The 25,769-nt window shown below is 38.5% G+C and overlaps 2 protein-coding genes across 4 annotated transcripts in view; both read left to right on the top strand.

Annotated features, from left to right (window-relative positions):
• The first annotated feature begins 4,655 nt into the window (after positions 1-4,655).
• nerfin-1 (nervous fingers 1) lies at positions 4,656-7,189 on the top strand. Of its 3 annotated transcripts, none has more exons than XM_086829788.1 (2): positions 4,656-5,016; positions 5,059-7,189. In XM_086829788.1, exons 1-2 carry the CDS (start codon positions 4,738-4,740, stop codon positions 6,196-6,198), a joined length of 1,419 nt encoding a protein of 472 aa, XP_086685914.1. In that variant the 5' UTR covers positions 4,656-4,737; the 3' UTR covers positions 6,199-7,189. The 3 variants fall into 3 exon arrangements, with proteins under 3 accessions (XP_086685914.1, XP_086685913.1, XP_020801453.2); XM_086829787.1 differs by having other exon boundaries at positions 5,053-7,189; XM_020945794.2 differs by having other exon boundaries at positions 4,656-7,189.
• A 3,516-nt stretch (positions 7,190-10,705) lies between these two features.
• The window catches only part of LOC110178592 (Glucose transporter 1), a 98,028-nt gene continuing 82,964 nt past the window's right edge, over positions 10,706-25,769 (top strand). Inside the window, exons 1-2 of the mRNA XM_086829786.1 lie at positions 10,706-10,969; positions 12,536-12,923. The gene's annotated coding sequence lies outside the window, so the exon portion shown is untranslated. The remainder of the gene's footprint in view (positions 10,970-12,535; positions 12,924-25,769) is intronic.

Below are 25,769 nucleotides of genomic sequence, written 5' to 3'. Positions count from 1 at the left end.
AGACATATCCTCGGGATGTCGTGTGGGTGTTTGTCGAGTGCAAATTTGTGCCAAGAACGCCTTGGAGCGCAGAAAATCAGAGCAGTCAAAGGAGATTATGGATGGAACACGTAGAGAAATGGGGAGGACATTTTAGAGGGATATTAAAATATAGGTTATTAATATTTATATAAATAAACGCTTAAAGAAAGTAAGGAATTCAGAAATAAAGAAATGAAGCAAAAGAAAAACTTTAGAATGCAGTAAATAAACATATAAATCAATAAAGTAATAAAGACATTAAGAAATAAAAAAGTTTATAAATAAATACGTTAATATATTAATAAATAAATAGTTTAATAGCTTTAGAATTTAACTACTATTGCTGAGTATTTAAATTTGATGGGTATTTAAATTTCTGTCAGAACCCTAAAACGGATTCAAGGGGTCATTTCCGACCCTATAAATCATATATATTCTTGATCAGAATTAACAGGGGAATCTATCTAGGCATGTCTGGAAGAAAAATAAAATTTTCCAAATTTTATTAAAATTTGAAATTTTCATAAGGGGTTACATCATTCTTTTTTTCAAAAATCGACAAAAAATGTAATTTCTTAAACTTAAAAACTGAGTATGCAGATTTGTTAATCTAGTCAAAACTAGCATAGATCAGCTTTCCAAATTAAAATTAGTGACTTTTTGGCTTAGTTGAGTTTTTTAAACTATGATTTTTTGACAAAAATTGTCTGTTTTTATACCTTTATGCAGGGTTTTATTATTTTAGTCAGAGACTTAAATTCGCATCAACAAACGCAGTATGCAGATTTGTTGGTGCTATAAAAACTCGCACAGAAAAGCTTTCCGAATCAAAATTAATGCTATTTCGGCTTAATTATGATGTTTGGAAAACATTGATTTTTCAATGAAATTGTCTGTTTTATACCTTTTTTGCAGAATATAATTTCAGTCAGACGATTGAAACGCAGTGAAGGAATCATTTCCGACCCTATAAATCATATAAATTCTTGATCAGCATGAACAGCCGAATCGATTTAGCCATTTTCGGCAGAAAAAAAAAATTGCAAAATTTTTTCAATATTTTTTATCGTTAAAATTGTGAAAAAAATTTCCAAAAATTATATTTTTTTTAAATATTAAGTAGAATAAGCAGATTTATTATTCTAATAAAAACTAACATCGGAACGTTTTCCGAACTAAAATTCAAGCTTTTTTGGCTTAGTTATGAGTTTTTTAATTTTCGATTTGTCAAAGAAATTTCCATATAAAAGGCTATATGTATGTTTTCTATACCTTACCCTTTTACTTGAATAGTTTATTATCTATTTCAGTTAATCTAGCTTTCTTAGAATTTCCCTGATTAAACCTTTATGCTTTCTCTTAAATTCTAACAAAGAATAAACACCTAATCTAGTATTGTTGCCAAAAGTTCAGAGGTCATTGTCATAAGAAATTAATAAAAGTGCTCTCCGAATTGATGGATGATAATAACCGGAAAAGAATCTATAACCAACAAGGCACTAATCCTGTGGAATAGGCTTGTCCTCGGATTAATCAAACTTCATCTTTTTGATGGCTTGATTTTCGCGTTCCGCATTTCTCTCACTTTATCGCAGTCCAAAATAAGGCGGCATTTGTGAGTGACAAGGATAAGTTGGCAAACGCTTCTCCGGCAAGGGGATGAGGACATTCAGCTAGGGTTGGAATTTCCCTCCGCACCGGAGCTATCTTGGGCTTGGGCTTTCAGGTTTTCAGGACGAGAGGACGCAAGGATGGCTGATGGGCAGGAGCGAATAGGACAATGCTCGCGTGGCTGGCGCACTTCTGAGACTTTTGTTGCCTTCTCTGGGTTCTTCGATTCATTGGAAACGAAGGTTTGGATTTGGCTTCAGCTTCAGCTTTGGCTTTGAATGCGTGCGCTATTTTAATTCTAAGCTGCATGGCAAACATTGAATTCCCCTTGCCAGGGCCACCCTGCTGCGATTGGGTCGCTTTGGGAATACCCTGTGCACTCGAGCACGATGCACTGAGAGAAATTAATAGCAAAAGTTTACATTTAGAGGATTTTTAACAAATAAAAATTAAAGATGTAGGATCAAAATATAATTTTACAATTGGTTCTCAATTTTTTCGTAAGAAATTATATTTTATTTATACTAAAAATGTTTTTAAAGAGCTTTGAAGACTACATTTTTATGTGATTTGAGGCAATTTCTTCATATATAAAATAATACTTCTTAAGTTAATTAAAGTAATCAGTAAATGCTTTGTTTTTGCCAAGAGAGCACTCTTTATCAAGAGGCACTTTGATCCCCACTAACAGCTTCCAATTTCCCGTCTAAAGCGCTCTCACAAGCCTCTCTCTCTCAGTTTCTTTTTCTTCCCACTTCCAGTCCTCTGTAACTTTCCAATCCGCTCTTTCAAACCCATGCTTAAGTTATATTTAGTTAGTACCGTTTTACATGTGATATAATTAATAGATAAGGGCCGCGTCGCGCAAAACCCCGATAAGTTTACGCGTTACCAGTGATCAAGTGCATTTCGAAGTTATTTTTACAAACCTAAAATATATATAAAGATGATGACTATAAGTCTTGATTGGAAGATCAATTTAAATGGTATTTATGTTCAATATAATTTTTATTTATATATTAAGTCATTTTATTTCTATGAAAAACATATTTTATCTCAAATTTAAAGCTTGAAATAGATGATGTATTATTGAAAAAGTTAACAACTACCAAAATCTAAGGGGAATTGGGAAGTTTTCTATTACTAAACTTATTACAAACAAATTCTATTAGATGAAAATAAATTCTTATACCTTCTACTATTAAACTCTTTAAAAACAAATTCTGTAAGCTTTTAAAAACATATAAATATCTGCAAAAATTATGTAAACTCTCAAGAAATTCCCACCATAGTCACTTCAATTTTTCTCCCAGTGCACACACGCTCTGTCAGTGTCGATATATATGTTTATATATTTTTTGGGGTGGCAATCGTTGCCATGCACGTGCCTACCGTAATACAAGAACAACAACAATGGCGGCGTCATGTTCAACATAATATGCCATATTTCCAGGACCAACGAAAGTCCTGCGACGAAAGCCCTCGACGGGAATCGAAAGTGCATTCCCTTTCATGGCAACCACTGCCGGCGTCGCATTTCGATTATATTAATGCAAAGCACACACATACACAGCTTTGTGTATCCAAACACACAGATACGACCAAAGATACAGATACAGGCGAGACTGTGTCCTGTGTCCTGTGTCCTGTGCCTGGGTGGTGGTGGTGGAGTTCGAAGTTCGAACTCTGGGTCCTGTGTCTGCTCCGGCTTTTGCTCCTGCGTCTGATACCTACCCCACCAAAAACCTTGACGAGCTTAGCCCGTCGTCTGAGGCGGCCGCAAAAACCTGATAAATGCAGTAGCTAACAGTACAGAGAGAAAAATTGGGGAGGAATATTTATAATAAGAAAATAAATATATGGGCTTAAGTTTCCTCAGAAAGTTATGCCAGGTTAGGGAATATAATATTGGGGTTTTATAATCATGTTTGTAATATTCTGAAAAGGACAAAATAATGTTTTACGGGTTAGTTGTATTGTTTTCCTCTACTTTCTTCTTATTATTTATAAAATAATATTAAAATTCATACAATAATATATAAGAAACCATATATAAAACCTTCAAACTCGGTTTCTAACATTATTTTCTGTAAAATCTATAATTCTGCTACGTCCCCATAAGCTCTCCTCTGTCAAGTCTTTGCATATTTTATAAAATCTATATAAAAAGATATCCGCAAATCAGCTGCACACTTCTTTCTAGAATCCTTGCTACCTGGAGTCCTTACTTGTTACATTGTTTACCTTACACAAGTCACTTTATGGCCCATAAAACATTTTCGTTCTTCCAATTGCCAACAGCTGTTTTTGCCAAATGGCAACAAAGATGCTCTTCTTTCAAGGATCCCAGGGATCCCCTTCGAGGATTTGTCTACACTCTGACCTTATGGTTACACGCTCAATTAACGGTTTCATGGATGTCAGCTGTTTTTCGCCAAAAATCAGTAACAATATGAGAGGCTCCGATTTCCGCTGAATATTTGCCAGGAACGTGCTGTGTTTTTGGTGCGTGGCAAGGATAACAGCTGTCGCACATTGATTTCGCCGAGTGCATTGTCCTTGCCTGCCATTTGTTTGTATGCGTAGGACTTTCACTAACAGAGATCGGTGTGTGTGTGTGTGTATGTGTGTGTTTGTGAGTTGGAAAAAAGGGTGACTAATGTGTGTGTGATTGCTAACAAAAGATTCCGGCTTTTGCGGCTCGGCTGGCGTCGCTGCCTCGGCCTCTGCCTCTGCCTCTGCCACAGTTGGCGTCGAAAAAGGACAACGACTTGGCCCTAGGAAAAGGGGGTTGAAATGTAATTTCCAGGAGCGACGCCGGCACAAAACAATGATTTCGGTTTCAGTTTCGCTTTCCTTTGGCCGCTGCCGGCATACATAAATAGCCGCCAAGGGATAACCTGAACGTCATTCGCAGCACAAACGTCGAGCCGACTGGAGGTCCTTGTTTCCATTTTCCAGTCCGCAAGGATCAGCGTTATCAGTTTGTTGTTAAGTTTGCTTAGTTCCCGTTCTCCGTTCTCCGTTCCTCGTTCTCTCGTTTCCGTTTCCGTTGTCCCCTTTCCAACGCGTTCAAGTTTTTTACGTTTAAACGCTATCGATGCCATGGCCCAGACGCAGACGCAGTTACAAACCCAAAGCCAGGGAACCGAAACCCTTCGCCATCCGCACAGCATCGGCATCCAGCTGCAGCACAAGGGCATGCCCCATGGCTTGGGGCTGCTGACCACGGTGGCCTCATTGCCGCCCAAGTACCGCAGCCGGTATCTGAATCTGAAGACCAGGTGCGAAATTCCATTGGATTTGTCGGTGAAACTGCCCTCGCCACTGCCCAGCAGCGATGTGCCGATGGCCACCACATTTACCGAGGTGTACAGCGAAAATGTTACAGAGGATATAGTGGAGGAGCAGGAGCAGCAGCAGGAGCAGCAGCAGGAGCAGGAGCAGGAGCACCAGGAGCAAGAGCCGGCAGAACTAACACCAAAATCCGACCCTACACCGCCGCAGAGTCCAGAGCTGGCCATTAAGCGTAAATTGAGCTGCGACAATGATGATGATGATAAACAGTCGGCTAAAATGGCCAAGCTTGAATCCCCGCCAGCTCCAGTGGAAGCCACGCCTGCGAAACCCATTAAGCCACTCGATTCGGCGCCTAGGACCAGCAAGGCCAGTGCCTCCTCCACGAAATCCTCGAGGAACAAGGCCACACGCAAGCTGAAGTTTGATGAGGAGACAAGTTCACCAGTCTCAGGGACCATTATCCGCCCCTTGGAGGACATCACCGATGGTTCGATGCAGTACAGCAACGGTGACATTGATCCGAAATACAACATTGTGGAGATCACCGAGGAAACCAAGGCCGAGTTGGCTGCCATCAAGAATGTGATTGGTGACTATGTGTGTCGGCTGTGTAAGATCAAGTTTGAGGATGCCTTTGGCTTGGCTCGTCATCGGTGTGCCTGCATAGTGCTCCTGGAGTACCGATGTCCCGAGTGCGGCAAACAGTTCAATTGTCCTGCTAACCTGGCTTCACATCGAAGGTGGCATAAACCCCGCAAGGAGGCAGCCACCTCCTCGAAGAAGGAGAATCGGAACACCATTAACCAAGTGGAGCAACAACAGTCGCCGGCGGAGAAAAAGGGTGGCGAGGAAATGGCTTTTGATTGTGGTGAATGCGGCAAGAAGTTCAAGCGTGCAGCTTACCTGAGAAAACATCAGTTGACGCATCAGAAGAAACCTTTGGGGAAAACGGTGGAAAAGCCACAGGAAATGGTGCCGCCAAGTAACACCACCACCATCACAGGTAGTTTCCATTTCAATCAGGCGGCCTCCACTTCCTCGGCCAGCAGTTCTCACTCCGATGAAGGTGTCTATGCTGCCAGGAGCAACTATGAGTATGACAACGACTATCTCTCGGACAGCAGCTCGTCGGCCTCCTCCGTGGGCTATGGTCGACTCCAGATCGTGGAGCATGGCCTCACCGAGGAGGAGAGCATTGCGGCGGCGGCCTTGACCAATCTAAGGAACTGTGCCTCCGTCATCCAGCACACAACCATGGCGCATTGAAAGCGAGTGAGATTTCACCAGAGTTACTGTTAAGTTTAGTTATTAATTGAGAACTAACCCTTAGTTCGAGGGTTTAATGCAGCTGAAGCAGACCAAAGACTTAGTTTTATCCACACAAAAAAAGGGAATTTCATTTTCCATCTTTTACTCTTAGTTAGCTGATAATGTTTAGTTATTAATCCGATTTAGTTGAGTTTAATTCCAGTTCAAGATGAGTTCAATTCTAGTCAGGCTCTGATTTGCATCCGTACTTCGATCAGACATTCCAAAGGTATTTCTAGTCATACATCATAGTCAGTGTGTAACAACTAGTCAGTGTGTTGGCACTAGTCAGCTTCAATACGATCTCGAAAAAGTGTTTTTAAGTACTTGTACTTGTACCAGAAAAGCATTTCTAGTCATTAGTTTTAGCTTAGTAACAGTTGGGAGTGCAATGAACTAGGAAATAGTATAAACCTCAAATTAATATCTTTCATACTTTCATTCTTCATCCCATACTAATCAGCTTTCATTCTCTCTATCATTTTCCATATTTCCGCCTCCATAACTCTTTCATTCATGACTCATTCTCATACTCATCCTTTACTCATACATTCCATACTTCACACTTCCCTAACTCATTTCTCATGACTCATTCTCATACTCACCTTTCCGGATCATCTACTTCATACTTCATCCTTCATAAAACCATCTACTCATATCTCAAGCTCATCTTTCACACACATATCATATTTATCAACCCCATAATAATTCATGTGTCATTCTAGTCATAAGTTCTTGCATTCCTTCTAGTCATTTTAGATACTTTCTAATCTGTAAGTCAACTTGATTTCGATTTTTCTAAGTTTTGTACCTACAAGTACATTCAACATTCTTCATATTTCGGATACAGCTTTAGTTTCTACATATAGGTTATATACCGAAAACAAAATTCAGGCGAAATTGTGCAGTAATAGCTATTAAGTTACAAAACCAAACCAAATAAGCAAAACCAAACCCCAAAAACCTAAGTTTAAACAACAAATCCAAACCCAGTGCGTTGGTAAACCAAAGTCGAGTGTGAACTCTAGTCATTTTTTAGGAACTTAAGAGGTGGGATGATTACTATCCCCAAGAATCTATTCAGTTTAGTTTAGCTTAACTTAGTTATAGAAACGGACATTTGGACCAGCGTCTCACTACCAGTCAAAGTATTGAACAGTACAACCTAGCTATAAGGGCCACAGGCATCTCTGAACCGGCGGTTGTGTACTTAAAGCAATAATCTAAGGCAATCCCAAATATCGGGGCAATATCACATCGCTATTGTTCCTTAGCACTTGTCACATCTACATATATACATATTATATATGTAAATTGGTTGTAACCTCAGAGTACAACGAAATGGGAAACTTTCGCTCAATCTAGTCATTAATTAACTTTAAGATATATCATATACATGGAACCATATCGGTTGAGATTTTGTGATACTAAATGATAAGCCTAAAGTTTACAAGGATCGTTGTGCTCGAGTGCATAAACAATAAGCAAAGAATATAGATTTTCTACCATATATTTTTATACGTAATATACACTTGATATAACAACTTTATATATATTTTTATACAAAAACATCTCTTGGAAAACCCATAAAAATTGTAAATTAATAACAAAAAAGTCTTGAATAAAAATGGAAAACTGAAAAAGAAATCTTTATTATCTTTGGGAAATATATATTATCATACATGAAAACCTCTTGGAACCGTAATTAAAAGTTTTAAAATATATAAATGGATAATTAAATAAGAAAACTTTGTTTATAATATTAAAATACCAAAAGAACATATTTTTATACAGAGAAATCTATATTTTTAATATTTAAACATATTGTGGAACAGAGAGAATAGTTTCTTATTTAAATACATATATTTTCCTTTGGAATATATGAAAATAGAAGATATTTTTGTATGAAAACCAATTTTAAAAATTCTTAAAAATTGTAAACAATGTAAAGTGTAATTAAATAAAAACGAAAAACTGCAATTAAAACTCTTCTTTCTGTGAGAAAAGGGGATGTTAGAAGTCACATAAAATTTGTGACTTCTAAAAATTGTTTGCTAACAATGCAAACTTCTATTTCTTTAGAAATTCTTCAGTATTTAAATGTATTTATTAATATTTATGTTTTTTTAAATCTTAAAATTTGTAGCTATTTTAATTGTAGGTATACTTTTCATAGGGAAGTATTAATGCAAGCTCCTAATATATTTTGCGAGGAAAACTCTCCCAAAGAAAACTTAGAAACAAAATAACTCACCCAAAACGTCCTCCAAAAACCCACTAAAAATACGAACTATTTAAAAAAGACTTGAATTAAGGCAGAAAAAGATACACTTAAATTAAAAACTTGAATTTTTTCTTGCTTCGTGTTAGTGCAAACAAACCCTGAGAGCCTTTAAATAATCGCTTTATAATTGTAGAAGAAAAGCATACATCATCTACGTGGGGGTTGCACGTCTGCTAAAACAATAATGATGATTGCTTCTTGGGTGATTCTTCACAATTATTTCCAAATAACGCTGCAGTCCTGTAATGAAATGCCATAAAAGGCCATTGACATGGCCCATCGATCTGCGAGAGACTAAAACAAATACCGGAGCACTTTAAGTGGGAAAAGCGGAAAAGCGGAAGTGGACTCATGCTCGGACTCGAACTCGGAATTGGACAGATGCAAGTTGCGCCTAAGCACACACAGTACAGAAAAAAAGGACGAGAAGGAAACTTGATGATGGGGGTGGAATCCCCGGGGTGTGGGTGAACCGAAGCTGGTCCAGAGTGAAACCCTAAACGGGGCAAACTAATGATGCCCTCAAAACGGAAACGCGTAAAAAATGTTTAATCAAATACAAATGCATGACAGCACGGAAAAAAGCGAGAACGAACAGGATATGCCAGGATATGCCGGGATGCGAGGACGCGAGGGTGCAGCAGCATAAAAATCGGGGGTGCCCAAGTTGCGTGCGCGGTGTGAATCAATTTAAAGCGTCAAAAGAGCCATATATAGCATTTAAGCCGAAAGATGTCCTGTTGCAGCCCAACCCATCGCATCCGAATTTCTGTAAAATCATGCCGACAAAAACTACCCCGTTTTTAAGGGTGTGATGCAGCAGCAGCAGCAGCAGCCCATCCGTTGTTGTGTTCTCTAACATCTGTGTCCAAAATAAATACACAACAAACCTAATAAAAAATAAAAACAAGAACGCATAATAATAAAATGATCTCGGTAAACGATATGTTGCATTTGGCACCTTTGGCACGAGACATTCCTTCGCAGAGGAACCCGCATCGGAAGGACACACACATCTAAAACAAGTCTCAATTTCTGCGGGCCAAAGGCAGCTGCCTTCAGGATCCAGGATCGGAAAAATACCTTTATAAGAACGTAGAGGTTATCCTGCTGCTCTGCTAATTTGCACCTTGAGAGGCAGAAGGCTCTCGAACATTTTGTGCCGCCACCTTATGCAGGTCCTTTGTCCTCGCCCAAGTGGCCGTATGTTCTATGAGACCTCTACTCGAAGGAGTTGACAGATTGATGAGCCTGATTGGAAGATCTGAAGTGGCTAGAACCTTGAAGTGCCGGCCACTCGAAGCCCCGAGGGGCTATTCAAAATGCAAATTGTAATTATGTAATTTTAAAACTTGCATAGGGAAAGCTTTTTTGTGAGGCAAGAAAATATTCTACGGGTTAGGAGAGATTTTAGATTAATTGAAATATGTTTAAAGGGTTTTAAAAAGCAAATTGTTAGTAGGTTTTACACTTAAGAAAAGGTAATTCTTTTAATTAAAAATTAATTAAATACTTTTATTGAGAAAAGGACATTAATTATACCTTTGCTGGGTTTTATATTTTTAGTCTGAAGCTGGTAACACGTGAAGGAGACATTCCCGACCCTATAAATCATATATATTCTTGATCAGCATCGATAGGAGAAACGATCTAGACATGTTTGGGAGAAAATAAATTTTTTGAAATTTTTATTCTATATTTTATAAAGTTTTATAATGGAAAAAATTGGCAAATTTTTAAATTTTTTTAAGTATTAAGTTTAGTATGCAGATTTATTAATCTTATAAATACTAACATGGGAAAACTTTCCGAATTGAAATTTCTGCATTTTTGGCTTAGTTATGAGCTCTTGAATCCATTATTTAAGGATATTCACACATTTACTTCCCTAAGTTATCTTTCTTTCTAGTTTATGTTTACTTTTTATCAGAAACGGCATTACTTATGTTTTAAAAACAAAATCCTTAATTTTCTGTAATTCTTACTTTTGAAATCAAACCAATTGCTTAAGAGTTCTTAAAAGCTCATCTGTAGCTTTGTCATGCAACCCTGCGTTGTGTCAAGTCCTGCCCGATATCCTGGCAGCTGTCAAGGAGCAACCCTGCAGCAAGTGGACAGCACCGACTGTCGCTGAAAATAACGGTTATCGGGATATATTCTCAGGATTCTCAGCTTCTCTTTCTTTGCGCTTTCTCTCTTGCTCTGTGTGAGTGGCAAATCTCCCGGAGAGACGCCTACGCCGTGGCACGAACACTCCGTCACGAGCCGGAACGCATCGTTTTGGATGTGGCATAGCGGAGGAGCATCGCACACCTGACATCCAGACATTCATGTTGTGGCCAGGCTGGCAGTCAGACGTGTTGGAGCTCAGAGTCCGAGAAAAACCGAGAAAATCGAGAAAACCGAGAGACCTCGCGTCCGAAAGCCCCGAGTGCAGAGCGAAAGGTAGTGGAGTCTCCCCAAAGGAGTTGCGTTCGCGAACGGTTTACGTTTCTATTCTCTAAATCGCGTTTAGTGAGTGTGATTTCTCGTTAATCATAAACCTAAAACAAAGAAACAAGTTGTTAATTCGCTAAAAATAAAGGGAAACCACACACAGAGCAAGCTCTGTTCAGGACACAGCATGTGCTATGGCCCCAGGGGGTGGATGTGGGTGGGTGGAGTTAATGGTGGTGTCCTTTCCAAAAACCCAAAGAGAGCTCTGTAGAGAGAGCAAAACTTATTGATTGAGCTTTCTCTCGCTCCCCCAAATGAAAAATACTGGTACGTTTTCCTTTGGCGGCGGCAAAAGCTTTTGCAAAACTTGGCTTTGATTTTCCCGCTGCCTGCCTTGGGTGAATTTTTCAGCAATTTTCATTTTCAGTTTTTCTCCCGACTGTTTTAGGGCGGTTCCGCAAGCAGCAGCGACTCCTGCGAATTCCAACAACACACCAACACACCTTCGAGCGCGTATGAAAAGTTCGGATAAAACCGAAAAAAATTAATAGAAAATCAAAAAAGGAAAACACATACGCATTCCAATAAATAAAACGCATGAAAGCGGCAAAAAAAGAAAAGCGTGGGGGGACGGGGATATAAATGAAAGTTGTGAATTGGTCAGAGAAGGATTCGGGAAAATATTATGACAAAAAAATGAAAGCAGAGTGTGTGTTGTTATTGTTCGAGTGTGTGTGCCTGTGTGTGTGCGTGCGTATCCTTTTGCGAGAGTTGTGTGTTTTTTGGTCGATTGTTGGATAAAAATTCAATAAAATGCTAAGGATTGCAATTGCCAAAATGGCCAACAAAAAATTACAACAAAACTCGACACGCGCGCACATACACATGGAAATTTGTCAGGAAATTTCGACTGTGTGTGTGTGTGTGTGTGCGCGTAGTTTTGATTTTCTCTGTGGCTTACTCTCCTTTGCCTCTGTCTCTGTTTCGGTGTCTGTGTGTCTGTGTGTGTGTGTGTGTGTGGCTCTCCCCGACTCTGTGTGTGTGTGTGTGTGAATGTCCTTCGCTGCTTACGTACGCAGACTGAGTGACTCGATTGAGGCGGCTGCCTGAATGGCTGGCAGGTCCTGTGCTCCGCTTTTTTCTCCTTTGTGAAATGAATGCGTATTCAATGAGCAATGAAATCCGTGACACATTCGCGCCTTCTCTCCTCAGCCTTGCCTCTCTGTCGCTCTCTCTGTCACTGTCTCTCTCTCTCTCTCTCGCCTTCTCTTGGTGGCAGGACCTTTTGCAATTTCCATTTAATTTATTTTTTATTACACTGGCCGCCTTTGTTCTTTGTCCGATTTCCGTTTTAAATAAAAGCGACATTAACACCATAACCTCTGACATTTATCCGTCTGTCTCTCGCCCACACACACACACACACACACAGAAACACGCATTCGCAGTCGCAGGATAACTTGCCACATGTGCCTGTGTGTATGTGTGTGTGTGTGTGCAGAGGCATTTTATCCTGCCTTGGAAATTCCTTTGACCGAGAGTCCTTCTTAGCCAAAATTCCTGTGTTAATTTCAGCTCGAATGCAAAACCCATTAATTGGCTCGCAAAGTGCTATGAAAATTCCTTACGGCCTCCCGCGTGAGAGTACCGCAAAATAATATCAATAAATTCCCCCAGCAATAATAATAATATTAATAATAATAATAACTATGCCCCATAACTGTATCGGTGCCTTGCTCCTACCCGGTCGCTCTAAACTAAACTAAACCTAAACCTAAACTTAAACCGAAAAAAACGAAACTAAATCGAACCAATTGCAAAACTAAACTAAGCCAGAGACCAAACAAAATAGAGAAAAACTTGTTGAAGTGCTTTGATTGATGTGTGTGCCCAATTGGCTGCCGAATTGAGCGAGCGAAACGAGAAAAAGGAGTCTCCGCCGTTGCCGTCGCCTGGCAAAAAGGTGAGTCAAACCGACAACTGTCTGCTTGTGCTAGGACCTTACACTAAGATGGGCGAAAAATCAACCCCAAAGAGGGGAAAACGAGGAGAATTCAAGACATTTTTGATCCTTGCTGCTGCACTGTAGTTACATTTTTGATTGAATTAAAGTAATATCAGTCAAGTTGGGGAAGTAATTTATGATTTTATGTAGGGTTAACCAATAGGAAATAAGTATTCAAGTTCTTCTTAAGTTTTCAATAATATTTTGGATATTTCTTTATTTTACCAAGACTTTTAATAACTTTAAATAGTATTTTTTAATATTTATACATTTATGTATAATATTAGTTAAGAAATAGATACTTATCGTAGTAGTATCTTTGAAATTCTTGAATTTCTAGTTGAAATATAAAAGTATTCGTTAAGTTATTGATATTGAAGAATGTCTATTCAAGGCATCTTATTATAATTCTATTATCATAATTATAAATAAATATTATAGCAAACAATTGCTCTATGAACTATAAAATGAATAAATAAAATAAATACTTAAATACTTTTTAAAACAGAGTAAAAGGACACTAAACTCTTAAGTTTTTCCGCTTAATATAGACAAATTTTGGCTTAAAATTCCAGCTAGACATTCCTAATTAAAGGATTCAAAGTTTTCCCATTTTTTGTTTTGTTAATTTTTGACCACCAAACCAATAATCAAAATGGTTAAATAAATATAATTATTAAAAACTACATATGTAATATTGAAATTGGAATCTAAAATACGTTTATTCATGATTAAAGCACTTTAAAGACTTGTAAAAGAATTTAAATAGTATTTAAATATAAAATTTCCAATGATAACAAAACAAATTTTCCAAAAATTAATTATATTTCTGTTTGAGTTTAATTAGAGTATATAAATAAATTAACAAATTAATTTTAGCTAAAACAGAGAAGCACAGAAAATCGAAACCCATAATTGATGAGTTGTATACATGCACTTCAGACCTATTTATTACTTATTCAAAGTGTGAATTAACAGGATTACGAGCATGTTTTTAATGATATCCAATATAGCGAGAAGAAAAATAGGTGCACCCGTTTTCCACCCACCGAAAAGCCAAACAAAAACACAAGAATTAATTACTCACTTGCTAAGGCCGAAAATGAACCCCAAAACTCGGAGGTTTTGTGTGTGTGTGTGGGAGTATGGGTTTGGTTTTTGGGGGTTTTGAATTTGGGTTGGGGTTCAGTTTTCAATCAGCAATCAGCGGGAATAAAAAAGTTGTGAACTTCCCAGCCGCATTCTCATTTTCCCCTTCCCCTTCCAGCCTCTGATCCTGCCAAAATATCCATTTGCGGATTAGGCATACAGTGAGTTTGCTTCCTTGCCAGCAATTTATCCTTTATAAACAGCCGCCGGACCTGCTCACACACACATAGACAAAGAAAAAGGGTTTCCCGACCTTCGTGTGTGTGTGTGTAACATAATTTGAAGTGCACACTTCCGTCGGCCGAAAAATATTGTTTGGCTGCCGAATTCGGGCACCAAAAAAAAAAGTCTATTAATAAAAATAAGCAAAAATCAGTGAGCGTCCGAAATTGACCCAGGGTAAAGGAAGAGTAAGAAAAGCCAGCGAGCAATTTCCCAGCCAGCAAAGTTCAGCGAATCAAGAGCGCCTTTCTTTCATTTTTTTTTGCTCTTTCTCTTGTGTTGTGTTGCCTGCCCCGAGTGCGTTTACTTAAGCAATCAACTCGACCTCAAACATATACACTCGCTCTAGTCTTTGTATACAAATATATATATATTCTCTTCGTTTTTATTATAACAACTAAAGGAGGCCGCAAAGTTTGTGTGTGGAAAACATGGGGCGGAAAAACCCTTTTCGTTTTCTTTTTTTGCGCCATCGAAACAAATTTGGAGCAGAAATCGCAGTGCATTTGCGGGCTGACATCTTTGCGGATATGTTTGTTTGCAGACAAATAAAACATTTGCTCTTCGCTCAGCGAAGTTTGTTTAGTTTTTCAATTCTTTCCAGCTTGGGGAATCCAGAATCCGGGGTGAAACATTTACTCGCGTGCATAACAAAGGACGTGCAAATTCTCACGTCAACACACATAAACCACTGGCAAATATACGCAGACATAAATACAGGTTTGTGAGCTAAACGCATACTCACGCACTTGCGCGGGCAATGTCAACAAATGTGTAGCATACTTTTTCGGGCGTCCCCTTTCCCAGCATTATTTGCACCTTTAGTCCTTAGCTTTTGTTGTTATCTGCGGCTGTCGCCTATATTTTCTTCTTCCCTTTTTTCTCAGAGTTATTTTTCTTGTTTTCCATAGTCTCCTGAAACTTCAAAAGCTTTAATTTAGCAGAGAGCTAAATAAGAGCATACTAAAGGATCATATAGATTGCTTAATAATTTGGCTTGTCTAAATATTCTTTTAAATTTAGTCTAGTTTTTCTTATATTTTCTCCGAGTGTACCTATCCTTTTTTGTTGTTATTTAGTGCCTTCGTTGTTGGCTTTTATGCTTATGCCTGCTTTTCCCTACTGCCCGCCCATTCTTCTTATTTATTTTGTTGGATTTTTCCTCTGTTGTTGGTTGGTTGGTTGGTCCTGCGATTTGTATCTGGCTATCTGCGGGATATACTCGCCATCTGAAGTTGTCCTTTGGTGCAGTCATCATCCACTCTACCCGCCTCTTGCTCTTGCGGTTCCTTTATGATGTGCGCATAAAATATTTGTCATACATTCTTGACAAAAATCTGCCCTGTATTGGATTTGCTTTCGGTCTTGGGTCCTTGGGTTCTTGGAACTGCCTCTCTGTCTGTGTGTGTGTGTGTGTGTCCCATTAATGTTTGCCGTATCCTGCAATCCTTTTTCGGACGCTGTTTTTCCGGGGCCACGCCCCAGTGTGCATAATCCACGGATACGGAGTCATATAAGCTGGGAGTTTTTGGCCGCGTTTTCCATCTGTCGCAGCCCATCCATCCATCCATCTATCCATCCATTCGCATATACATATCTATCCTAGCTATCTGTCTTTGTATATCTGCTCCCTGGCCTCGTCTCGATGTCGCGTTTAACGAACTGTGTCATTTACACTTTTTGACAATAAAGTCCGGGTATCCCAAGTGCTCCCCGTTCAGCAGGACCCCCCGCAGGACCCTTTTGCCGTGTCAAAGTAAAAATATTTGCCTTCAATTCGCTTGACTGCATGCACGTTCGTTCCATCTACAGGCTGCACAGGCTTTTGGGGGATCGAGCTCCATTTCTGGCTTCTCCCTTTCTCTTGGTTTTCTCTCGGGTTTCTCTGCGGGATTGGGTTCTCCTTTTCTCCGCTGTTGACTTTTGGTTCGGGGACGCTTTGACGTCGATTACGCAAAGCCAATAATGAAATGACTTTGGGGTTTTGATTGGCAAAACATTGCGGGCTATAAATGCGCACACACACACCCATATATACACCCTGCCTGGCGACGCCCCCCTCTGTGCTGTGTGGGCTGGTGTGTTTGCGCTAAAATTCACGCTCTATTAATGGCGCTTTGTGTGGCCCCAAAAACATCGACACCGCGCCACCGCCATTCCGCGTATTGCGACCATAGAATAGTCCCTCCATCGGCTCGCCATTGTGATTGTGCAGTGTCAACATTTGCCTTTGATTTGCCATTTTAATTAGCCACCAATCAAGTGCCGGCAAAGCAAAGTCCAGTCCAGTTCAGTTCAGTTCAGTTCAGTCCAGTCCCAGCGACCAAAGCGACCTACGGATCTGTGACCTGAAGTGAAATCAAATACGGCTATTTGGAAATTTATACACGATTTGTGGCTGAAAGCTGCGGTGTTTACCAAAAGCAGGATTTCCTGCGTGAATTGGCTGTGTTGGGTCTGTGGAAAGAGATTTTGAAGTGAATTATGTTTTAAAATAATGATACTATTTATTAAGCTCTTAAGGTAACTAGAATTTCTTGAAAAAAGCTTGATCTGAACCAACTAAGTACTTTTACAACATCATACATACAGTTTTATAAAGTTTCAAGCTAAAAGTTAATGAAATTATATACGTTTCGATGAGTCTTATTATTATACTTACAAGAAAGGACCAATAACTGATGTGTTATTTTCAAAAGTGTGAAGTGTTCCTAACAATTTATTTACCACAAATAAGACAACTTTATGATAAGGAAAAAGATTGAAGAAACCTTTTTATTTCTCATAAAATCATTCCATTAATACCTAGAAAGAAACCTAAAATGCCAAACCACTAAGAACACTCTTTTTATTTAGAAATATAATACTATTGTTTTTATATTCCCAAGCTAAAATACATCTCAATATATTTACTTACCATAAAGTAATCTTAAAAAGTAAGTTTTAATGAAGCTTTTCTTTAGCGTACACCATTTGCTTTAACTTATTTTTAATAATAAAAATGATCTCACCTTTAAACTATTGCTTTTGTTTTCTAAAATACCTTTCTTTTGGCTCAGTGCAATCTACTTTCCTTTTGACCACATACTAGATGTCTGTACGTCTGCCTTGTTTGTTTCTCGAATCCGTTTAAATTGTCCCTTTATTTATGTGTTTTGCACAAGGTGCGTTTACCGCTCACCCACATTTTTTGGGGGCTCCTTTCTCTGGGTAACCTATTTTTTCTCAGCCACCTTGAGATTTTTGGCTCCAACTCCTTGTGTATTTGCATCTCCCCGCTGAGCTTTTTTTGGGCCATAAACAAGCCTTCTTTACAGAGTCTCTGTGCGAGTCTGGGGCTCGCTTAATAAATATATCTCAATCGCTTAAACGCGGCAAATGGCCACGCCCCCAGGACCCCTTTCCATTCAATATATATATCTCTATATAGGGACTATGCATGGCATGCCTGCCTCATTGCTGGCAAGCGATCCGATGCCCTGAATGTTTACATAACGCCGTGGCACAAAAGCCGTAAGCCAAAACCAAAAGTCGAATGCCTGAATGGTCGCCGTCCGTCTCTGTCTGTGTCTGTGTCTGTCTGTCTCTCTGTCTGTCTGTGGGTGTGCGGTTGTGTGTGTGTCTCTGTGTGTGTGTGTGAGCCATATTTAGTTACCTATATGGGAAGCATGATTTGATATCGCATGAATTTTATATAAAAATAAATATAAATATAAACATAAATCGCAATTGGATTCCACACACAAAAGTCGAACGATTGGCAGGCTCAGCACTTCTTTTACTTTGCTCCATTCCGCGATAGGGGGTATTTAGTGGGGTATATTGGACTATTTGAAATTTAAAGAAATATCGGATAAAAGGGAGATCGATGAGGTAAAGAGTCTAACCTTTGTCTGTGAGTCCTTCTATCTATTTATACCTTAGGATCTAAGGATATATTTTTCTATGTCTATTATGTATGTGATTTTTGGTTTCATTGTTTAAAAGATATATTTTTATAATATTATAAAGTATAAAATATATATTACAATCTATTTCAAAGTAACAAGTTACCTACAACTTACTTAAGATGTTTTAAAGCACTTAAACCAAGTGATATTATATATCCTTTCAATTCCTTTTCTAAAACCAAACACATAATACCGGATAACCCCTAGTTGCTACCCTCTAATATAACATTCAATACCCTATCTCTTAGTATAAATAACATTTATTTGGCTCATTTGGCTGTTTATGGGGAAAAACCATCTCGAAGCTCCTGGGCCGTTCGCTTATCGTAATTACAATCTCATGTAAGCGATTCGCGCGATGCTGTTGCACAACTCTGAGGTCATAAAGTTGGACTACTTTTTGGCCAGATATAGATATATAGATACTATATACATATATAGAGATGGTGGAAACGAGGACCCCACAATGCAGCAAGCAACTAAATTAGACGGCATTTGAATGCGGCCCGAAAGTTGCTCCGCTTCTACCAATTCTTTTCTTTTTTTCCCCCTCTTTTCGGGGTTAGTTGTTGGTCAAACGCTTGGGGAATAATAAATAAGTATATGTATATGTGTGTGTGTTGGCCAGAAAAGAATATGCATGTTGTCCCAGCCATTTTCATAGTTCATTTGGGCACAGCCTCCCAGTTCGCATAGGTCACTCAAGCGTGTTCTCTTTAGTCTCATTTTTTTGTTTTTGTTGGGATTTGGGATGGACAGTGCTCTTGTCGATGAAGTGTGACGTTTATTAAACTCAATTTAAAAGAATGGCGGCTCATTTATTTTATTACTGGTCCCTGTCAAGTGCGGCTAAAGTTACAACACAGACAGAAAAGGCAAATGTTGATAGTGGAAACCCCTGAAAATTAGTTGAGAAAGAGTGAGGGACTTTAGCCTAAAGCCCATGTGTGTGTGTGTGTGCCCCGACCATGTGGGGCACGGGTATATTTTGTGTGCTTGTTCGGGGCATAACAACCATTTGTTATTGATATTGACAGCTGCAAATAAATGAGCAATTTGCCGGGGGCCATTTTCTTTGCCTTGCCTGCCTGCCTTTTTTGCTAAATTTAGCATTCTTCAAGCTGAAATTTTATGCCCACTACGATTTTGGAGTGTGCGGGGTATTTTTTTGTATATTTGTGAAGAGAAGGTGCCCATAAACAGTAAATATTTTGCTACCGAAAATTTATAGACGCGATTGTTTTTGGAAAGTAGAATAAATTGTATAGAAAAATATTTGTAGGCATCAACAATTTAGCAAGGAAAGGTTATGTATAGAGAAAAACTTCAATTATATTGTTTGTTTTAATATTATTAGTCAGAATAATTTATTAATTAAATAACAGTGTTGTGTTTCAGACTAAAACTCAACTTTATCAAGTATTAGTATAATTTTTCAGACTTAAAATCATGAAAGTGTTATATTCATTCTTAGAATTTAATGTAAAGGCTTTAAGGTTGCTGTAATAATTTTTATAAATTTATATTAAGACACTTCCTACATCTTTTACTAATTAAATTTATAAATTTTATTTACGTTTTTACCATTTTTTTTTTAAATTTTAAAGATTTATTCAATACGATTTAAGATTCTTATGAGATTTTGAACTTATTTCTTCACATCTTTTTAAATGATTTATTAAAGATACTTATTTTTAATAAGGTTTTCCTAACAAAACTCTTAGTTTTCAATCCCCATTGACCCCATTAAATGTTCCTAACTCTTAGCCAAAACTTCAATACAATATCCTTTCAAATAACCAATTCCTCACTAGAGCAGTCAACACTTTTTGTGGCTGGCCTCTGTTTTTCCTTTCAATTCCCGCCCATCATCTCGAATTGTCAAAAGGTCCTGTGAGGGGAAACAAAATACAAAAAAGACAAAAAAAATCTAGAGGGAGGTGAAGAAGGGGGACATAACGCTCTCAGTTTTTTTTGGGTTTTTGCTAACCGGCGAGGTTTTCGAGGAGACACAACACTTTTTCAGGCTTAAGCTCGTTGCGCTGCAAAGTATGCAACACTTTTTGCACTTTCCCAGTCGCGCATTTTGATAGATGAGTCCGGGCGGCCATTATGCAACAAACACAGACACAGACATGTACCCTCTCTTGATATGTCTGTCTGTGTTGGTGCGGTTCTTTTGGCATAACTCACATTGCTCACAGCTTACTTATTTACCCAAAAATGTAAAAAATGGTGCAATAACAACAGGCGGACGGGCAGCAAAACAAGTAACGACGACGACGACCGGCAAAAATACCCAAAATAACAACAATAAGAATAACAACTATGGCAGTGACAGCAGCCAGCGTGTGTGTAACAATTTCTCAAACAGTGCCACACATAAGTCTGTCTACCAGCTGCTATAATGTGTTTCCTGTTTGTGCTCAACGCTCACACACCACCGGATATGAGGCGTCCATCGGAAATGTGTTTCAATGGGTGTTTTCTGGGCTACCCTCTAAAATCCCCATTTCCCTCACCTTTCTTTCTGTGTTGTTATGCATTTTTTCTTTTATTTTTTTGTTGTTGAAAGGTTGCAACTCTGGCCATTCGCACACACACACACACACACACATATGCGAAAGGGGGAGATCCTTGACTCGCACGGGTTGTGCGGGTCGTTTTGAGTCGGTGTCCTCTTATCTTTGCGGGCGACCAAGAAATATATGACCAGGCACCCTCGGTGGGCATTAGAAAAAAAAGCAAAGAACACAGGGAGAAAAAGCTGGAAATATATAGTAAATGTTTTGTGAACATTTATAGATATTACTTACTACTTTAGTAGTGTTTTATAGAAAAAAGAGATTTAGAATTGCTTTCCGAAAGAAATTTGGATTGATATTTGCAGAGTATTTGCTCTATTTTTAAACTCTTTCAACTCATTGAAGTCGCAATTTCCGCTCAGTGCAATTCTTTAGGTGAAGGCGGTGCCAAGCGAAAGCGGCGTCAACTATCCAGTGTTTATACTGCTTTTTCCTATTATTTTTTTTTTTTTCCCAACCCCTCCTTTAATTTTTGCAGCTAGCATATTGCCAGCATCCTGCTTCCTGCAAGGCATCCTTAAACCCGCTCCTACCATCACACCCAGTGCATCCTGGCATTGTCATTGGCAGGCCCCCCTATGGTGGCACCCCCGTTGCTGCCTCCTCCAGTTTTGCTGGCAAAATTGAAAAATACGCGCGATAAAATGCTTGACATGCCACGTAATGCGTTGCAAATATATTGCCAAAGTTCTTTTTTTCTATTTTTGCCTCTATGCCGCCGCTGTTGTTTGTTATTTGTTATTGTGACTGCAGCGGACAGAAGGAAAGAAAGGCAGAGAGGCAGAGGCAGTGGGTTGGGGTTCAAAAGTTTTTAACTCGGCCCCGTTATTATTCATTATTGAACTGCCAGTTTGTCCTGACACACGCCAAACGCCATGAGAACGCCACCAAATGGCCGGCTGGTCAACATGGCCAACAAATAATCAGGGAACCATTGCAATGGCAAAAAAGCAAAGCCAAAACTGAACTCAACTGAACTGAAAATGCGATTGCCACGGACAGTGTCCGTGTGCGTTTTCCCCCTCATTGCATTGATTTTTTTTTTCGGTTTTTTGTTTTTAGCTTGGTTTAATTTTGAAAGCGCAAGGCTAAAACTAATTTCGAATTATTTTGGCATTGAACAGTGACTGGTCAGGGGAGGGAGGGGGTCCGGGTTTGGGTTCGGTTTCGATCGGAATTGAGGGTTGGCCATTAAGTGGTCACAAAAACTTTGTCCGCTGACATCCAATTTTTGGCCTTAATGGCAGCCAAACTAACAAAGCAGTTAATAATGCAGCCAACGGGAAGTGAAACAGCGCACAAAAGTGGTTCGCTAAGTGTGGCATTTATTACACTAAGCAAACTGATTTTTAGCACAATGAAATGAGAGCTAAATAATCATTACTAATAAAATTTAATAAATTTAAAAGAAAGAAAGCTTAGCTATAGGATCATTGGTTCGAATTTAAAATCGATCATAAGCCAAAAATGCATTTATCTTGATTTGGAAAACTGTTCTGTGTTGGTTTTGATTGGGCTACCAGCATATGGGGCTTTAATATTTTAAAAAATTTTAAATTTAAAGGATTTTCTGATAGTTTGGATAATGTTAGCCTTTACAAAACTTGTAAAAATTCACTTTAAAATGTTTTATTCATTTATGAATAAGATTTTGGTTACAGGTCTGTATTTTTTTGGACATGATTGGCTTCTTGAATTATGTATGTCACTAATAAAATCTAAATTCTAAATCTAAAAACCAATTCTAGATATATTTAAATGGATATTTTTATATGATAATTTTGTGTAAATCAAAGTTTTTGAAATATTATAACTAAGCCATAAATGCCTTAATTTAAAAATGGAAAGCTGTTTTTGCTAGTTTTTAAAGGGTTTAAATTAACATAAATAAATTTTTTTGTAAATATTTGTCAATTTTAACGATGTAAGCCCTTATAAAATTTTTAAATTTTGAAAATTATTTAAAAATTTTATTTTTCAACCAGACATAGTAAGATCGATTCAGCTGTTGATGCTGATCAAGAATATATATACTTTATAGGGTTGGAAACGACTACTTTACTGCATTTCAAGCTTCTGACTAAAAATTTAAACCCTTGCAAGTTTATAAAAATATAGCAATAGTTTGTATCAAAGTCAGTTTTGAAACTATCGTATAAATATAATATAATTAATAATAAAAAATAAAAATAAATAATAAATAATAAATAATAATATAATAAATAATAAAAATTGCTGAATCACTTTAATATAAAAAGTAAGCTATAGTAATAAGAATTAAGTACAAAATAAATTTTACACGTAGGCCAGATCCCAGCAATAGCATCTTAAAACATAATATAATTGTCATGATTAAGACTTACCGCAGTAAGGGACACGTCATTGTTTACTTCCTTCCAGTGAAGAGTTGTATTTTTGCTGACTTCATCCAAGTGAGTTTATTGCTGGTCATCCAGATTGCATTCCATTGCAAACGTCATATTTTTGGAGTTGAAGGCTGATCACTTGCACTATCAGTTGAGATGTTAACACTAGGTACCCCTAGGACCGACTGAGGCGCGCGGGCCCTCAGCGCCTCTATTTATAGTCCGCGAGCAGAGCAGAGAAGAGCAGAGCACAGCAGAGCAGAGCAGAGCAGAGCAGAGAAGAGCGAGCGAGAGCGCAAGAGGGAAAGAGCTGCCGAGCGAGCTAGGCATAGAGAAATGGAGAGAAAGAGTAACCTCTAGAGCGAGGCAGCTAGAGAGAGCTCGAGAGTAAGCTACACAGAGAGTTATGGACATAAATTTAGCGATCGTTTCTATGGCAACTATATATTATAGTCGTCCGATTTAAATAAAATTAAAATCGAAACTATAAAATAATACAAAATATGGTTTAATCTCTAATTACAAATACATAAAATATGTAGAAAACTATCCCGTCTTATATTTAACATAATATTTATATAAATAAGAGTTGCAAACTTCTGACTAAAATTAAAATTACCCTTCAAAGCGAATTTATATATAGTTTTTGCTCCGTTTTTTCCTGTGTAAGGAGTTTTTCTGAGCCAAGTGTCCTTGACTGATTTAGAGATCTTATCGAACCGCCAGCTTGGCCCCATATGCTGCGTCTCCTGCTGCAGTCTGGCTGAGAAAAAAATATATATCAAGACCCATAAATATGCGGCTGCCAGTGGAGAAAGCATCGCATTTCTCCTTTTCACATTTAAGCTTCTCCGAATCCTTTGCAGCCTCATGGGTTGTGTGTCCTTTGGTTCTCGCTTTTCCTCGCCTTGCCTTTATCGCCTTTTGGCGCTGTACTCTGCCTTTGACGTCACCTTAATTAATGGGTTAATGCGACGTCGACGGCGACAGCGTTTGGTAATTAAGCGACTTTGTCGCTGGCCCCCTTTTCTGTGCCAAATGAATTATGTGTCGCTGCTCCCAATTCCCAAGCACTCTGCGGTCTGGCAGAACTAAAACAGTAATTTGGCATTGATTTAATATTTTATTTTTAATTAAAATTTCGCACATTGCACCGGCAGCCGGTGGAACGACTGAGCGGAGACAAAAACGAGACTCTGGCGGCATTATCATGCTAAAATGTCATAAATTAATTGTACTGCAATTTGCCAGTGTGCACCAATAGACGCCAGTGTCTCTTCTCATTTCAAAAGACACTGGGAGAATATTTGGGTTACTTTAATTTTAGATATAAAAAATATTAAGAGAAGTTAGGTTACCTTACTTGAATTTTGTACAAAAAAGATATATTATAGGAGCTTATATTCTTATTAAAAACTATGATATATTGTTGGAAATACTTATTATTTAGCAGAGAATGTGTTTTTAATTTAAAAAAAAGGGTATATTATTTTAATTTAAAATTCTTTCTTACAAAAAGTAACAGATGCCCACTTTATTTAAAGCAGAACATGTTGAAAATTTATTTTAAATACTTCCCTTACACTCATTTAAAATCATTCATACATTTATGAAACCTAGATTACTTTTCTCTTTCATTTTAATTAAAAAATATGTTTCATTTACTTAAATATTTTGGCTTCTCAAAAGAATCTTCCCCCTCGTTTCCTCTCTGTCTATAAGGCAATAAGTTTAGCATGGGCCAACGCTGCGTATACGTAATATTCTAGCGCCTTGATGACAAGCCGCGATAGTAAGGCATAAAGGAGGAAACAGGACAGAGCGTCCCGCTTTGGTAGAAACGCAGGACAATGGTAGTACTGCTGCATTCGCCTCTTCATTTACGTAATGTAAGCAATTTGTGAAAATTGCTGGCAATTTCGCAGATTAAACTGGACCCAAAGTGCAATTGGGCGCAAATTTGCAAAACCTCTGTTTGAGCCGGGCAAACTTTTGCGGGCTCTTCAGAAAAAAAAGGAGTAGATTAAGATAATGAAGCTGCAGCTTAGAGCACCGAAGGGGCACTCTTCCGGATCTCCTTGATTTCAAGCGAGACCGGGGTTCAAGAGTGCGGATGAGTTGACTGCAGCAGTGGCAGCCACTCCATCACTTGCAAATTAAAATTAAGATGAGTTATGGGCCCAAAGGCAAAGAGTGTCGGGCTCCCAAGGCGTCGATGAGAAATTCAAGCTTAATGCCGGCTTCATAAATCAGTATCCGTTGCCATGCTTCCGATGATCAATGACTGGCGATTGAGGGAGATTGAAGGCACGTATCGAGGAGGAGCTGTAGGGTCTGAGGATGAGGATGAGGATGAGGATGAGGGCAAGGACGAGTTGGGTACCCTTCCATTTGAGTGGGGGCAACAAAGTGTCGAGCCAACAACAGCTTCATCATGAGAGAGTGTGTGTGTTCCGGAATGAAAAGAGGGTTTGGTACGGAGGAAAAAAGGAGTGGAAATGGGAGTGGAAGGAAGGTGTAGAGGTGTCAGTA

Source organism: Drosophila serrata, unplaced genomic scaffold, assembly GCF_035046125.1.
Source record: "Drosophila serrata isolate PLE 108 unplaced genomic scaffold, ASM3504612v1 contig_217, whole genome shotgun sequence".
NCBI classification, from domain to species: domain Eukaryota; kingdom Metazoa; phylum Arthropoda; class Insecta; order Diptera; family Drosophilidae; genus Drosophila; species Drosophila serrata.
The sequence above is the reverse complement of the archived record's forward strand: the minus strand, read 5'-3'. Positions and strand labels throughout refer to the sequence as shown.

Coding starts and splice junctions, on each gene's coding strand:
- nerfin-1 (XM_020945794.2), top strand. CDS start 4,738: ATGGCCCAGACGCAGACGCAGTTACAAACCCAAAGCCAGGGAACCGAA.